A 16,314-nucleotide genomic window follows, 5' to 3' on the forward strand; every position below is an offset into this window, starting at 1 on the left:
AAAAAAATTGATGCTGAACGAGATACAGAAGGAATCATCTGGAGAGATGCCCTTGAACAGTCAGGATGGAATGGAATTAAATGTATATACATACAGGATTGGCCTTTAAGAGATGTACAGACACCATTCATGTGACTCAGCTCATATTAATGAAACAAGGCGGAGTGCATGCATGTACAGGCAGATGGTGGGAGCATGTGAGGGACTGTCTCTTCTGATTGCTTCTATTTTCTTAATACAATAGGAAGCACCATCATCAGGAAGGTCAAAAAGATATGGGTTTGAGGAGAGAGGGTAAGATGCTAATTGTCCATCCTGTATGATGGGAGAGTAAATGGACCAGGAAAATGAAGTAGTATTTCCTGGAAACTCACAAGGCCCACTGGAAGTCAATTATCACACATTGAGTTCTTTCAGCATGATTTTGTATTCTTCTCTGGCTACAGAGTATATTGATAGTTGGACTTAAATTAGCAGGGGAGAGAGTTAGCCTGGGAAGAAACAGTCCAGGGTGAGAAGCAGTGTGCCTGAAGGTGCATTGAAGGAATTGAGTAAGGTTATATTATGAACTCTAACCTGGAAATGGAGAGAGTTGAGGAAATGAGAGCAGGGTGCAAAACAGTGAAAGAGTATTAAGATCAGTAGATTGTAGGTCTTGAAGTAGTTGAGATGCCAAACAGAAAGAGATGAAATTATGTATTAGTCCGTTCCCACTCTGCTATAAAGGATTTCCCCAAACTGAGTGATTATAAAGGGGAGGTTTAATTGACTCACAGTTCCATGTGACTGGCATGGCCTCAGGAAACTTACAATCATGATGGAAGGCAAAGGGGAGGCAGGCACCTTCTTCACAAGGTGGCAGTAGAGAGAATGACTTAAGGTGGATCTTGACAAACACTTATAAAACCGTCAGCTCTCATGAGAACTCACTATCTCACAAGAACAGCATGGGGGAAACTGCCCTGTGATTCATTTACCTCCCTCTGGTTTCTGCCTTCACATCTGGGGATTATGAGGATTACGGAGATTATAATTCAAGATGGGATTTGGGTGGGGACACAAAGCCTAACCATTTCAAATAATATAAGATGTACCAGACACTTAAATGTAGGAAGGGGATGCAGCTATTTTCCACCCTCAACAGATTTCTGCATTTGTTAAATTAACTTATTCTCACAAAGTTGAGCGTTAGACAAAGTCCTATCCATGAAACAACATTTTCCCACTTATTTATGCTAATATATTCTCAGAGATGAGAATCCTCAGAACTAAGACTGAGGAGTGGGGAAACTGAGGAGATGTCATACAAAAGGGCTGGGCAGCTAAGAGGGCACCAAGTTGGAGAGTTAAAAATATCCTTGAGGGAGGAAGAGACCCCACAAAAGTGTAAATCAGTTGCAGTAAGACCATGAGACTGATGAAAGCCACTTTCTAAGGTCTGAGCTTATATGTCAAATAGAATGGAAATGGTAATGCAGGGGTTCCAGACCACATCCAGATCTTGAAGAGTCCTCTTCATCCCTTATCTCTGAACTCACTTTTACTGAACTCTGTGTGCAGTGCCCTGTGTGGAGCAGGCAGGAAGCTGTGATACTGCTGTGTGCACACCCTCTGCAGGACCAGCTTCCCCACACCTAATCCACTTGAACTGATTTAACAAAAGTGGGTCTCTGTTGAGGATGAAACATAACTGAATCCCCTTCCTCTGTTGAAATTCAAGTATTGGCATTTCTGTCTATTTCACCTTATTATTCCATCTCTTTTTGTCTAGGATCCCAACTCCTTCAAGACTTAAAATTGACTGATCTTAATACCTTTTCAGTTTCTGCACCTTGCTCCTGTTTCCTCAATTCCCTCCCTCTCCAGATTAGAGTTCATGGTCCATAACTTTATTCACTTCCTTCAGTGAGCCTTCAACCACCCTGCCCTTCACCCTCAATTATTTTCACAGACTAACCTCTCTAACCCCCAATTTAAATTCAACTATTAATAGATTATAGCTAGAGAACACTGATCTTCAAAACTATTGACTAGCTGCCTTGTCTGTATTGAAAGACTTTCACTTCCTTTCACTTTGTGACATTCCACTTTTCTACTTTTTCCCTTCCCTTTCCAGATTCGAGTAGCTCCGCTTTTTTTTTTTCAAAAAAAATGCTGATGTTCGTCAAAATTCCATTTTCAACACGCTATTTCTTACTTCACATGCTTCCTTGGCAAGCTTATCTATTCTCAGTTTCAGTAACCATCTATTTGGTTACCATTTCATAATCTCTCTGATGAACCTGCATCTCCCTTAATTTTGCAGAATCTTAACATCAACATGAATGTCCTGGAGGCACCATAGACTCTCCACCTGTCTAAAACTGAATTCATGAGCCTTTACCTCAAGCTCATGCCTTTTCCTGCATTCTTATCTATCTTCTAGTGGAGGCAAGCTTGCCTGATTTGTCATTTTTCTTTAGTGCCTCCAATCTAATAAACCAATAACTTTATTTACTATTCCCATATGTATTATCTCCTTATTTCTGACAAATCTTTGCCTGTATTACAGTGTTAGACCCTTGAGTCATCTTTATTCGGTCTTTTTCAAATATGGCACTACAACCAGAGTGATCTCTCTAAAACTTATGTTTTTCTCCTTTCAAAGCCATACCAGTTTAACATGACATGCTAGACATTTCGTCATCGGCACCTTGTTTACTTATTCAGCCTTACATATCCTCCCACCTCTCTCCCTCATACTCTGTGCTCCTGTTTTAATCTACCAAGCAGGCCATAGTGCCTTTACTTTCTAGGTTTTTATATATTTTCTTCCGTGTCTGGAGTGTCTTTCTTTCCCTACTGAAGACTTGACTGAACTTATCACTAATGAACTTTCAGGACTCAGTTTAGATAGAATTTCTACTGGAAAGCATTTTCTGTTTTCTGATGACTTAAAGCTGAATGAGAGTTTTCTCTACCCATGCGGGGAGCCCATAGATCCTTGAATTTACTTTTATATCACATGATACTAACATTGCATGAATACCACCTTTTTTTTCCAACTAGATCGTAGCTCCTTGAGGGCTAGGGCAGGATTATTCACATTTTTTCCGTAGCATTTGGCACCTACTAAGTTGTTATCACATGTTTGTTGAATGCATGCATGCATGCATGAATGAATGAATCAGTTGCCACATTTCTAGTAACAGCTTTGGGTTCACATTAATTGATGAAAAGGGAATCTTTACTGCAACAGATAAAACTGATTACATAACAAACGAAGACCTGGCGTAGCGCACTTAGCCAAATTAGCATTTGGCTCATCTCTATATGGAGTGGCACAAGCCCATTTCTGTACCACTTACTATTTGGTTAAAAATACATATATATATATATAAGATTTATAGCCACAGTGACGTTCCTGGCCTTTTTAAACCTCATTATGGCCTTTCTGTTTTTCAGGTTTTTCATTGATTATCCTTATCTGGCTTTAAGAACTATAAAACACATTATCATACTTCACTGTAATTTTTAACACCAGTCTGGGATAGTTGTGTTTTTTTGTTGTTTTTTTTTGTTTTTTGTTTTCCTTTATAAATGAGCAGGGCAGACAGTTAAAACACAAAGCAACAGATTGCACTGAGAAATGAATAGGTTTGGAGACTACAACTACAAACTACCTTAAAGGAAAACTCATTCAGTTTTTATTACCTTATACCTCTAGGTGCCAAAACTTGCATTTAATTACCTGTTTTAAAGGAGATTTTATGTCTACCCATAATCTGTGCACATATAGTTTGCCCAAGAGAGGTTAGCTCTTTTCAGTTAAAATTGATCCACCTTCGTCAGACTTGTGGTTGACCAGCAAAAGACTGAAGGACATGAATCTCTTAACTCCTGATGGGCTTGGCCTACACATATCATGTTCATTTTAAGTGTGGAAAACATCTAAAAATATACTTTCCTGAGTTTCAGAGAAATCATATTTACAGTTTCACAGAACAGAAAATGTTAAACTTAATTCGATGCTTAACACCTAAAGTGTTATTTTCAAATCAGAGAAAAATGCTTTTTGCTTTCTAAAATATCTCTATAAGACAGCATAATTATTCTAAATAATTTAAATTAATTATGAGAAAGCTTACTGACAGTGATACATTTTTTTAATCAAAAATTTAGTTAGCAATTATTAAATTTAAAGGCCAGATACTCTGAACAAAACTATCTGATTCTTTTTTTTTTTCCTTTTTTTTTTCTTTTTCTTTTGTTTTTTTTGAGATAGCGTCTTGCCCTATTTCCCAATCTGGAGTACAGTGGCATGATCACAGCTCACTGCAGCCTAAACCTGCCAGGCTCAAGCAATCCTCCCAGCTCAGCTTCCCCAGTAGCTGGAGCTACAGGCATGTGCTGCCACATGTGCCTAATTTTTTGTACTTTTTGTGTAGATGGGGTCTTTATTGCCTTTGCTGGTTTTAAACTCCTAGCTCAAGTCATTCTCTCACCTTGGCCTCCTTGGCAAGCTTATCTATTCTCAGTGTCAGTAACCATCTATTTGGTTACCATTTCATAATCTCTGTGATGAACCTGCATCTCCCTTAAGTTTGCAGAATCTTAACATCAACACGAATGTCCTGGAGGCAATGATTTAGTTAGCAAATTTAGTTAGCAATGATTAAATTTAAAGGTGGGATTTAAAGGCATGAGATTAACTGCTGGGATTAAAGGCATGAGCCACTGTGCCTGGCCGCAAACTGCCAGAGTCTTAGAAGTATTTCCAAGATCAGCAAAGTGTCCAGCTTAGTTGATACTGGACATAGAAAAAATTTCCAGTTACTTATTTCTCTTCAGAGTTAATCATAATTAGTTTGTACTTTTTAAGATTTGATCTGTATAGTAAACTTACTGTTTCTTATGGACATAAAGGAAAGTTAGTTCAATCCATTTCAGGCAGGATGCTCAACCTTTCTAACCAAACACCTTGGGAATTAAAATATGGAAATTTCTCAATAAAAAAGAAAATTTCATCGTTTTTCCCACTTAATAGTATTAATCTGTATATATTCGATAATAAAACTTAGAAAATGAATTTCAATCCACTTTTTTATGTTCCATAGTGAATTTGCCTACTTTTCAAGAACATGAGGTATTACTTAGAGCGTAGTAAAAACACATGTGCTACACGGAACACATCTCCTACTACATAATAAATTTTAGTGAACGAATTTCCTGTCTGTATATGTAGAATATAAGTGAAATGTTGGTTTCCTCACTGCATCTTAATAATAAAGAACTGATCTATGTGAATGGCTATTGTAATATTAAGGTAAACTTTTAAAAGTTAGTTTACAAATTTTCCTGACAAAGCCCAGAAGCTTGGGCTTCTGACTGTCTTCCCTTCTTTCCTACTTACCCCTCTCTCTCTTCTTGCATTCTTCCTTCCCTTCCCCCATCATTTTTCCTCCCCTCCCCTCCCCTCTCCTCCCCTCTCCCCTCCCCTGCCGTCTCCTCTCCCCTCCCCTCCCCTCCTCCCTCTCCTCCTCTCTCCCCTCCCCTCCCCTCCCCTCTCTCCCCTCCCCTCTCCCCCTCCCCTCCCCCTCCCCTCCCCCTCCCCTCCCCTCCCCCTCCCCCCCTCCCCTCCCCTCCCCCCCTCCCCTCCCCTCCCCTCCCCTCCCCTCCCCTCCCCTCCCCTCCCCCCTCCCCTCCCCTCCTCAATACGACAACTAATAGAATTTTCAGAAAAACACTAAAAAATATTAAAGTAACATTTTTCACACTCGCACTGTAATCTGAATTTGCTTGCAGCTCCAAAGGTTTTCAGTAATGTCTTCAAAAGAAACAATTTTCATAAGAATAAAACAGTTTCCTCAAAATTCAGATTTTACTGTATTTTTTCTCTTACAGAATATTCAAAAGCTCTTCCTGGTCTCTCCACTTCATATGCCACTTTGTTAAGAATTAAGAAGAGTTCATCTTCATCTCTCTTTGGTTCCAAAACCAGACCACGATACAGCAGCCCTCCATTGGGAACACTGAGTGCTTCTTCACCCAGCTGGCGAGGGGCAGCTCAGCATTATTATTCCCCCGTCAATCTTTATCATTCCTCAGATGCCTTCAAACAAGATGGTAAGTGTCAAAGAAAAATGGCTCCAGATAGAATAAAGGAGGCAAAGAAGACTGATTTAAGACTCTTGCAGTAGAGATCAAGACTATTCCGATAGGAGAGAGTGATTTAACTCAACTCTGCTAAAAATGAAAACAGGAGAGTTTTTAAAGCTGGGGTGAGCTAGTAGAAAATTGGAGGATGATAGGGGAGATACTGGTTAACGTGACTAGGCCATCTGTGTTTATTGATTGGTGCTTATTGAAGTTAGGCTACTACCCTCTCATAGAGACTGGGAGATGGAGACCCTGTTTCTTGATGGTTACATTTCAAATGGAGAGCTCCCAGGCCCTGAGACAGACATTACTGGGTTACAAAAATGACGAGAGCCTGAAAGACTATTTACATCTCAAAGTGGCAGAGAATACATTTACACTTGCAGCTTTCTAAAGTAAATGCTCTAAGGAATGGGAGATTAGAAGACTATAGTCAGGAAGAAACCTGTCTAAAGTTTATAAAGGTGAGAGGAGTGCTAAGCTGTGTTGGTTGTAAGTTAGTCTTCTGCTCTAAACATCTTTAAAGAATTTGTGTGCATTTTTATTTAATTGCACTGTATACCAATTCTAATTTAGGATTAAGACTAAATGCATTCATATACTGAAAGTAAAAATAGACATTTTTGGGAGGGTAATTTGACAGTGAATATCAGAAACATAAAACAGATTTATCCTTCAATCCAGTGGTTTTATTTCTGGAAGTGTATTCTGTGTAAGAAAATAATAAACAGAGCACATAATGATATGTATATAGCATATATACTATATGCTTAGCATTACTTAATGGAAAATAAGAAATAATCTATACATCCAACACTAAGATATCAGTTAAATTAAGGACTGATCTACAGCTATTAGCTTTATAGTTTGAACGACATTTTCTAGATGTTCTCTACCTTTATCGTTTTTGGATCTATCGACAAAATAATGCCTGGCTCATTAACAGCAAGACAAACTGGCACCTGTTATTACTAGTCTCTGTCCAGTCTGTTTTATATAGAAATGAGTTTCAGTTTTCTCAACACATATGTGAAGTAGATACTGTTACTGTCTTCTATAGAAATGAAAACTCTGGGACAGATAAGTATTTTTCACAATGTCACACTGCTAATAGGTATCATAGCCAATTTTTATTCACATCAACAATGATACTAAGACTAGTGCACTTAGGCTACATTTCATTTACGACTGATGAAAGAATAAACATTCAAAGATACATTTTAGAGGAATTTAGATACTGGAAATATTCTGGGAATGACAATTAGGTGGTGGTGCCAGGTGCAGGCAAACTTATCCTTTGTGATTATACCAATTGTTGCCATGTGGAACATTGTCTCATAGTGTTGGCATCTAAATTATATGTAAGCATTTTGTTAGAATTCCAAAAATGTTTTATTTTCCAAAATACTTAATGTGAGTTTTTAACTTTCTATTACCCTTAAGCCTAATATGAAATGTAATCAGTCAGAGATGTGTTTGGATTTGTTTTCTTTAGGCATTATTATCTTGTGGAAAGGCAGTAAGGTAGAAAATCGAGTGATCAGAACTATGATCTACTTTTATAGTTGGTATAATTTTCACCTAACTAGTGTTCTGCCTCCTTGTTCTCTAGTGTCAAATGGCAGTTAAGGTGGTCACAATGGTAAATATAAGTATGAATTCAAATCCATGGAAATAATGAGAACAATAAATATTGGGACATGAAATAGAGCCAGCTGTGAGACCAGTTCAAGGTGTCTACTATTAATGCCTATACACCTACTGTGAACTGGTCCCGTTTTGGGTAATTAGCCAGAAAAGAAAGAAAATCTGGTCAATTACATATTTCACAGTATTTCAAACATTAAAATGGAATTGTTATTCAGTAAAAGCACAACTCTCTGACACATTGATTAGACAGTTTTTTTTTTTTTCTGGAAAATCCTCATTAAGAGTTTATTAGATATGATGGCCAGTGACCCGAACATGACTTTTACTGTACCCGTGATAATAAGTTTCATCTCTTTCAATGAAGGCAGATGCAACCCAAACAGAAACAACAAAATGAGAAGAAATAATTCTCTAAAACTGTGCTCCTCAATCTTTACAAATCAAACCTCTGTTAAAATAAGACACGCCTTCAAAGATTGAGGTAGAGCAAGATAATCTCACTTACAAAAAGCTCCCATGTGATGGTGATGCTGCTGGTCTGTGGACGATACTTACTGAGTCACAAGGCTCTGGGCTGGGGATCAATTTAATATAACTTAGTCCTCTGCTAATTTAGTTTAATCCATATTTAGAGTATCAGGAAGAATGGATAATCTGAGTATTTTCCAAGTAATCTTGCGTAACTGCTGTTTTCTCTTCTGAGCATTTTATAAATCTTAGCTAGATGCGACTTTGAGTTCTTTCTCTCTGACAGGAGGCTGACATATGGCTTTTGTCAGGTAATTCCCTTTAGCCTTAATAGAGAGTAAAGCTGAGGTTGACATGCTCTTGTGAAAAATGAGGAAACTAACAGAGCCTGAATAGAAAATCATCCCACTCCTGTTCAGAGTTAAGCCAAGAAATACCCCAGACAGAGCAAAGATTTTTATGAAAAATATAAAGACTCAGCTTGCAGAGAAATTTGGGGAAGCAATTCCACTTCCGGATATACAACTTGGAGAAACCTTTCCATATGAGTACAAAGAAATAAAATGCATCTTTACTGCAATATATGTCTAATAGTAAAGGTTGGAAACAACTCAGATGTCCATCAAAAAGGGAATGGATACATTGTATTTTTTTTTAATTTAATGGAGAACTAAAACTGTTAAAGTGAATACAAAGAAAATGGATAGACCTCAAAATAGAGAGTGAACAAGGTGAGTTATGGAGTATTATTTATAATATGATATCACTTATGTAAAACAATGGAAAAATATATCCTATTTATGGATACACATAAGTGGTATAATTTTAAAACATGAATTTGAGATAGCAAGTTGACTACAGTGCTTACCACTGAGGACAAAGGGAGAATGAGAGCAGGAAATAAGTACCAGGAGAGGATTGAATATACATTATCTCAACTTAGTGATACTTTATTTCTTGAAAGAAAAAAATCTGAAACAAATATAACACCTGTAGTGACTAGACACTAAAATGTCTCACAGTAATTCCCACTTCTTGGCATTTACAGTGTAATCTCTCACTTTATCTGTTGGCTATGGCTATTAAGTTGCTTCTGGAGAATAGACTATAAATAAAGTAATGGGATATGACTCCTAACAGTGGGTTACAGAAGCCACTGGCTTCCATCTTGTTTGTTTTTTTGCTTTCTGGCTTGCTCATATTGATGGAAGTCAGCTCATGCTGAGAGCTGTCCTGTTGACACACCCACTGGGAATGGCCTCTGGCCAACAGCCCAAGAGTAAGTGAAGCACTCAGTCCAACACCCCTAAGGAATTTGAATCCTACGAGTAGTCACGTGAGTGAGTTTACAAGTGTATCCGTACCTATTCGAACATTGGGATGAGACAGCTTCCCACCTTGTGAAAGACACAGAGCAAGGGTTGAGCCGCACCTGCTTCCTTGACCCACGAAGGCTGTGAGGTAATCAACACATAATCTTTGTTCATTTTCTGGGCTTCCTTTCTACTATTTTTACTATAATTCTATATATCTGCAGAAAATCATTCTCATAGTTTCATAGCTTTAAAGTTTCCTTTACATATTTCCTCTATTTTAAATTTCTGTGTCATCTTGTGATCCTCTCAACAGGTTGGTATTCTTTTCTAGGAAGCCAGTTCCTCTATTCAGCCCAGATTTGTTTATTCAGGTCTTGATTATGCATTCTTCTTTGTTCTCCTTTATATTTTGTACAAGGCCTACTTTTTAGTCCTATTTGTTACATAAACAGATGCTGCAGAGAAAATCTGTAAAAAACAGCAAATGCTGCAATTAGAAGAGATAAAATTTCAATCTTTCTACTACTTGCTCACAGTTTATATTAAATGTATTGTACTTTATTCATTACATTAGAAATTGTGAAATATTTAAAATATAAAGGAAATAATTCATGAAAACCTCTTGTGACTATATATATTAACTTTATTAAACTTTAATCTTTTCCCAAATTTGCTTCAGTGTTTTTTGACATAAAATTTAAGTTGAGAGTTCTTATTTTGCTTGGATTGTGTCTCCCACTTTCTCCACTCTTAGAGGAACCACTGTACTTACTTTGTCATTTATACGCATGTGTTTATATTTCTGTACATATGAAGCCTGTATTTCTGTACATATGAAGCTTACGTACTGTTTTTTAAAAAATTTATGTCAATGATTCTGTGTATATCATTCATGATCCACCTTTTCTGGATCAACATTATATCCTAGAGATTCATGTATCTTGATATCTTCAGTTCTGAGTTCATTTCATTTCCTATAAAGCATACTGCACTATGACTCTATTACAGTTTCTTTATCCATTCCCTTTTTGTAAATATTTTGGTTGTTTCTAATTTTATGCTGTTATATGTCAAATGCATTTTTTCATGCCTCATTGGTAATTGTGTTAAATGTATTTTAGGAGTGCAATTTTTATATAAAAGCATTGTAACATTTCCAGATACCTTCAAATTGCTTTCCAAAGTGATTGACACTTGTACCAACATGGTATGAGTGTTCATATTTCTCCACATTGTCACCAACATATAATTTTTTGGCAGTCTCTTGAGTATAGTACAATATTTTATTGTGGTTTACTTTGCATTTTCTTGACTAGTGAGGTTGAAATTTCAAATATTGGACATTCTGGATTTTTCTAATGCATATTTCTTATTTACATATGTTGACTGTTTCTATTAGAATATTTTACTTTCATTGAACTGTAGGAAATTTACAAATCAATTGATAACTAGTTGATTAAATGCGTTGCAGATATATTCTCAGAATGTAGCTTATCTTTTTACTGTTTCAGTAGCATCTTTAGTTAAGCAGAATTTTTTGATTTTTGTGTAATGCAATATAGCAATATTTTCCTTTGTAGTCTGTGCTTTCCATATACTTAAAAAAACCCTTTTTTACCTTAAATTTTTATTTTCTTTCAAATGTAAATTTTGATTTTCATATTAAGGTGTTTACTGAGATTATTTTTGTATATAATGCGAGGTAATTACCTGATTTTATTTGTTTTCTATTTTTGGAGACTATGTATTGACTAATGTCAATGATCTCCACTGATTTGGGAAAGCACTCCCTCATACATTTTCAAACATGCTTTAAATCCTTCAGTAACGTGGTTTAATTTTTTCGAAAATGGTTTTTACATCTTAAGTTTATTCCTAGATCTCATACAGTTTTTGCCTCCTAGAAAATAATAACATAGTAAGCATAGCATAGTGTTTGTTAAGTTGGTATATAGAGCCCTATCACTCTGTTTCTGTTGTCTTTCTGTTTTTGCTCATATGGCCTTGTCTAATAATATATGTTAGATACTGTATTCAGGAAAATTGCTTGTAAAAATAGCCAGCTGTGTGGTTAGGAGGAACACAGAAAAGGTTTGGTTAAAGGTAGCCAGTGTCTGCCACCCACTTTGATTTCTTTAGGATATTTTCATTTTTCCCTTGCTTTCTGTTAGACAGATTGTTTTCTATATTTAATTCCTCTTTCTTTTTTTATATCTTTTTTGCATCATATAACTGTTTCTTTTGTGATTACCATTAACTTAGTCTATAGTGGTTTTCAGTAATGAAATTAAGAAATTTCCCAAGTATAATGTTATTCAATAATTTTATTTTTTCAAACAGAAAATATTTGCATGCTTTAAGTACTTACTGTTTTTTCTTTTGCTAATTTTCCCTTATTTACAAAAATATGTTTAATAATCAATAATTATATTTTCTGTAACATTAGTATCTATAGTCATAATTTCTTCCATTATATAATTTTTCTCTCTGTGTTCACTTTTTGGATAAAGCACATTTTGTAGTTAAAAAGGATATCACTGTCGCAAACTATTTTAGTCTTTATCTGTCTGAAAATATCTTTATTTTGCCATTACTCTTGAGTGACAGATGATTTGGCAGGGTGTAAAATTTCTGGATTGATAGTTATGTTCCCTTAATACTTTAAATATCTGCTGGCCTCTTTTGTAGCAGGCAGGTGTGTTATCAATCTAGTTGTTATTTTATTTGTTAATAGACTGCCCTGTGGAAGTTATTTTTTTCCAATGCTTGACATTTTGTACCTTTACTATGTACTTTCTAAAAGTTTATTTTTGCTTATCGACCCAGCACTTATGAGACAATTCAAAAGAAAATATAATATAGAAATATAATTTCAAAGAAATTGTAACATCTTTCTTTTCAAATGTGCAAAATCCAGCTCTGTTTCTGATTCGTCTATTCTTCATTTCTACACTTTTGGTGTGTTATAATTGCTCGCTTAGTTTAAGGAAGTCCATTCCTGCGTTTATATTTTGGAGTATCTTAAGCATATTTATTTTAAAGTCCTGATAGAAGTTTAAGTGTATTTTATCTGGAATAAATTCTTATTGCTATTATTGACTTTGACTATTTTTTTTTGCAACATAGAATTTTTTATCTATGTTGTAATTTTTGGTTTTCTTCACAGGTACATACAGAAAGGAAGTATTTTTACTATTTTATTTTCCCCCTCTCAACTCTGTGGTTTCCTCTTATTTTTAACCAATTCATGGTCACTGCCATCTTGTCCTTCCAAACTCTAGATAAGAACCAGTTCTTATAATGACATTTTGAGGCATTATATTTCTGTTTGGGATATTGAGATTCAGTCACTGTGCCTGGGAATAGCTTAATTAAGTTCAGAGTCAAGAAGCTTTATCTACTTGCTTTCATCTTTGCATGTCCACACCTTTCAATGTACTGTAGCCTCACATGCTCACAGAAACAGACACACATACATACACACAAAAGGCATCCAACCTGTTGTTATAGGTATCATGACTGAGGTATATACAGTATTATTTGGTAACATAGAAGAGAGGCATCAAATCTAACCTGTGTTGTATGACTAAGTGAGTCAAAATTGAGGAAGTGATACTGGATCTAAAATATATTGCATGTGTAGAAGTACATTATAGATAAAATAAATCATGTATTCAAAGGCAAAGAGGTAAGACAGCACACTCCTGTGTTTAAGGAACTGCACGTTATATATTATACTTGTAGCAAAGTGTGAATGGCTGCAATGAAATTATAAATAGACTTAATCTTCTTTTTAAGGAGTCTAAAAATTTTATCTGTATTAACAGCAAGCCTCGATTAATCAGTGGAATCTTTTTAGCAGCAGTTGCCCGAGAGACCTCTGAGCATGCAGATTTAAAATAATAATAATAATAAAATCTCTCTCATAGGAGGAAGGAAATAAGGGGGGTCAGAAAGATGTTTTCATATTTATAAAGGAAAAAACTGATAATTATCTCAAGGAAAGCAGTACTGGCAGAGATAAAGAGAAAATAATAGTTTATCACCCTGTATTCTACTAGAGTGTCTCCACATAGCTATATTTGGTCAGAGCAGTTGTCTTCATTGACTTTTTTTTTTTTTTTAATGTGAGACAGGGCTTCACTCTGTGGCCCAGGCTAGAGTGCAATGGCATGATCTTGGCTCCCTGCAACCTCTGCCTCTGGGGTTCAAGTGATTCTTTCATCTCAGCCTCCCTGGTAGCTGGGGCTACAGGGTCACACTACCACGCTCAGCTAATTTTTGTGTTTTTTGGTAGAGATAGGGTTTCACCATGTTGGCCAGGCTTGTCTCGAACTCCTGACCTCTGGCGATCCACCCACCTTGACCTCCCAAAGTGCTAGGATTACAGCCATGAGCTGCTGTGCCCCATCCATTTGTTGGTTCTTTTTAAGTTTTATTATGTCTAATTGTCTTCTGTTTGTCCTGAAATGTTTTCAACATTATAACAGCAATAGCCTGAATCCATTATAGAATTTGAACCATGTGGGATTAAATTAAAAGGTATAATTTTAAAGAAGACTAGACTAGTTTGTTAGAGTAAATTCCAGTAGAAACACGAGCAGCATATAGTGATAACAAATATTTTTGTTAGGTCTGTTTTGGCCCAGAAACATCTTCATAGAGACAAAGTATATATCTGTAATAACTTATACATAGCTTTGTTCCTAAATTTTTAACAAATATTTTTAGAGGTTTATAAACAGATTGGCTCTAAAAAGTAGCTTGAATGCCTCTTTTATACAATTACTTTACCTCTCTGTATTATAATGATAACAATACTCAAAATGCTTTCTGAATGTTTTTGACTCAAATTTTTATGCAGCTCTCTCAACTATTTTTCTTTGATTGGTCAATAACATATTTAGAATAGGATTACAATGAACATAAAACATCTGTACAGGTTTACTAAACAAAGATGTACTTTTAAAATTTTTTCTGTAGGAGATATTTGCCATCCACTGTGTGCAAGATGTACATTAACTCATCACAAGACAGTTATTATTGTTTTAATCTCTAAAGTTTTGAAAGTATTTGATAAGTATCATGACTATATAGCATATTCATATGTGTTATGCTTTCTATGTGAAATAGAACAAAATAATAGTTATATAGATCTTCAGAAATATGTACAATGATTATGGTCTAGTACTAAATCAGTAACATGAATAGCTCATTATAAGAGTAATTTGTGAAAAAAAAAACTTTATGAACCTTTATATAATGGCTGCTGCTTCTTTGTAAACTAATGATAGCATTCTGTCTTAGTCCATTTTGTGATACTGTTACAGTATATCACAGACTGGGTAATTTAAAATGAGGAGAAATGTGCTGGCTCACAATTCTGGAGGCGGGAAAGTCCAGTACAAAGTGCTGGAATCTGGTGGGGACATTCTTGCTGCATCATGACATGGTGAAGGTGGAAGGACAGAGAGAGTGAGAGCAAGAATGGATAATGCAATTGCAACAGTAATGGCCTAATCACGTCTTAAAGACCCCACCTCTTAATACTGTTACAATATCAATTAACTGAACATAAATTTTAAAGGGGAAACACTTTGAAATCATAGTTGATACCCTGTAGTATTTTATTAAATAGAAAGTTAAGTATCAGTGAATATGAAATAATTTTTGTTTACACATGCATAATCATGGAATCATTTATCTAAATTTATGTAAGATATATGGAAAACTAAAAGAACTTTGCATATATTATTTTACTACCCTCAAGGGAATTTACATTATTAAAATGATGTATCTTTATCTTCAGTGGTCATGTTGATGATGTATTTTAGTCACAGATATTAAATTTTTATTATAGTAGTTCACTTAAACAATGACAAATCCCATCTAAATGTGAGCTGTTGTTTCAAATATTTGCATATTCATGGAATGTATCTGTATCTGTACTTGCTATATTCTATTTCCAGTGAGAATTAGAAAACATCGTGTCTGATTCCACTTTGTTATTTATCATAGTAGTTAGATCATTTTAGCAACCAAAGGTATTCCATTTAGAGCAAATTTAGTGATTGTGTTGTGATATTTGAAAAGTGTGATTTACCAAAAAAAAAAAAAAAAAAAAAGAAAATGAGGAAGCTTTTGGTTATATTTTAATTAGCTCTGTGTTTTAACAGATATTCCCTGGTGATACAATTAAAGAAGCATCAAAATTTTTAGTGATCTGAAATGGTGAAAATGCATATTCTAATGTACTTAAAAATACTTTCATAGAGGTTAATCTGATAATTTGCTATACATATGGCCACATTTAGGGAATACAGAAAAAGGCTGCATTCAGAATTATTTTGTCGCATGACAATGAAAATATGGTTGTGAATATTGTGCACTGGCCCATATTAGGCAAAGAGAATTCAAATGTTATACCTTGGTCATCCCCAGGCTTTATAATAGAAAATAATCAAGAAAGGCACAATAGTCAATCATTGATACTTGATTGAGGTGAGGAGATGGATATAGTCAATGAATAAAAACTTCTGAGCTAGTCTCATAAAAGAAAGAAGAGAAATGGAACAGTATCTGGAAAGGTGAGTACTGCTCACTGGCATTGAGCAACCAGAAAAACCCTCAGTATCTACTCAGTTTTCAACCTGATATTGTTATTTTGGATAACAGCTTTGATCCCTTGAAATTGTGTCAGTGCAAATGTTTCATAGACCTAAGAGGTATAATGTGGTTTAAA

At 35.4% G+C, this 16,314-nt stretch overlaps 1 protein-coding gene across 2 annotated transcripts in view; it reads left to right on the forward strand.

Annotated features, from left to right (window-relative positions):
• CNTN5 (contactin 5) overlaps positions 1 to 16,314 on the forward strand; it is a 1,339,954-nt gene that overhangs the window by 775,388 nt on the left and 548,252 nt on the right. For both annotated transcript variants that reach the window (XM_050758026.1, XM_050758027.1), the window contains exon 4: positions 5,884 to 6,105. In XM_050758026.1, coding sequence (XP_050613983.1) covers positions 5,884 to 6,105 — 222 coding nt within the window. The remainder of the gene's footprint in view (positions 1 to 5,883; positions 6,106 to 16,314) is intronic.

Source organism: Macaca thibetana, chromosome 14 (genome assembly GCF_024542745.1).
Source record: "Macaca thibetana thibetana isolate TM-01 chromosome 14, ASM2454274v1, whole genome shotgun sequence".
NCBI lineage: Eukaryota > Metazoa > Chordata > Mammalia > Primates > Cercopithecidae > Macaca > Macaca thibetana.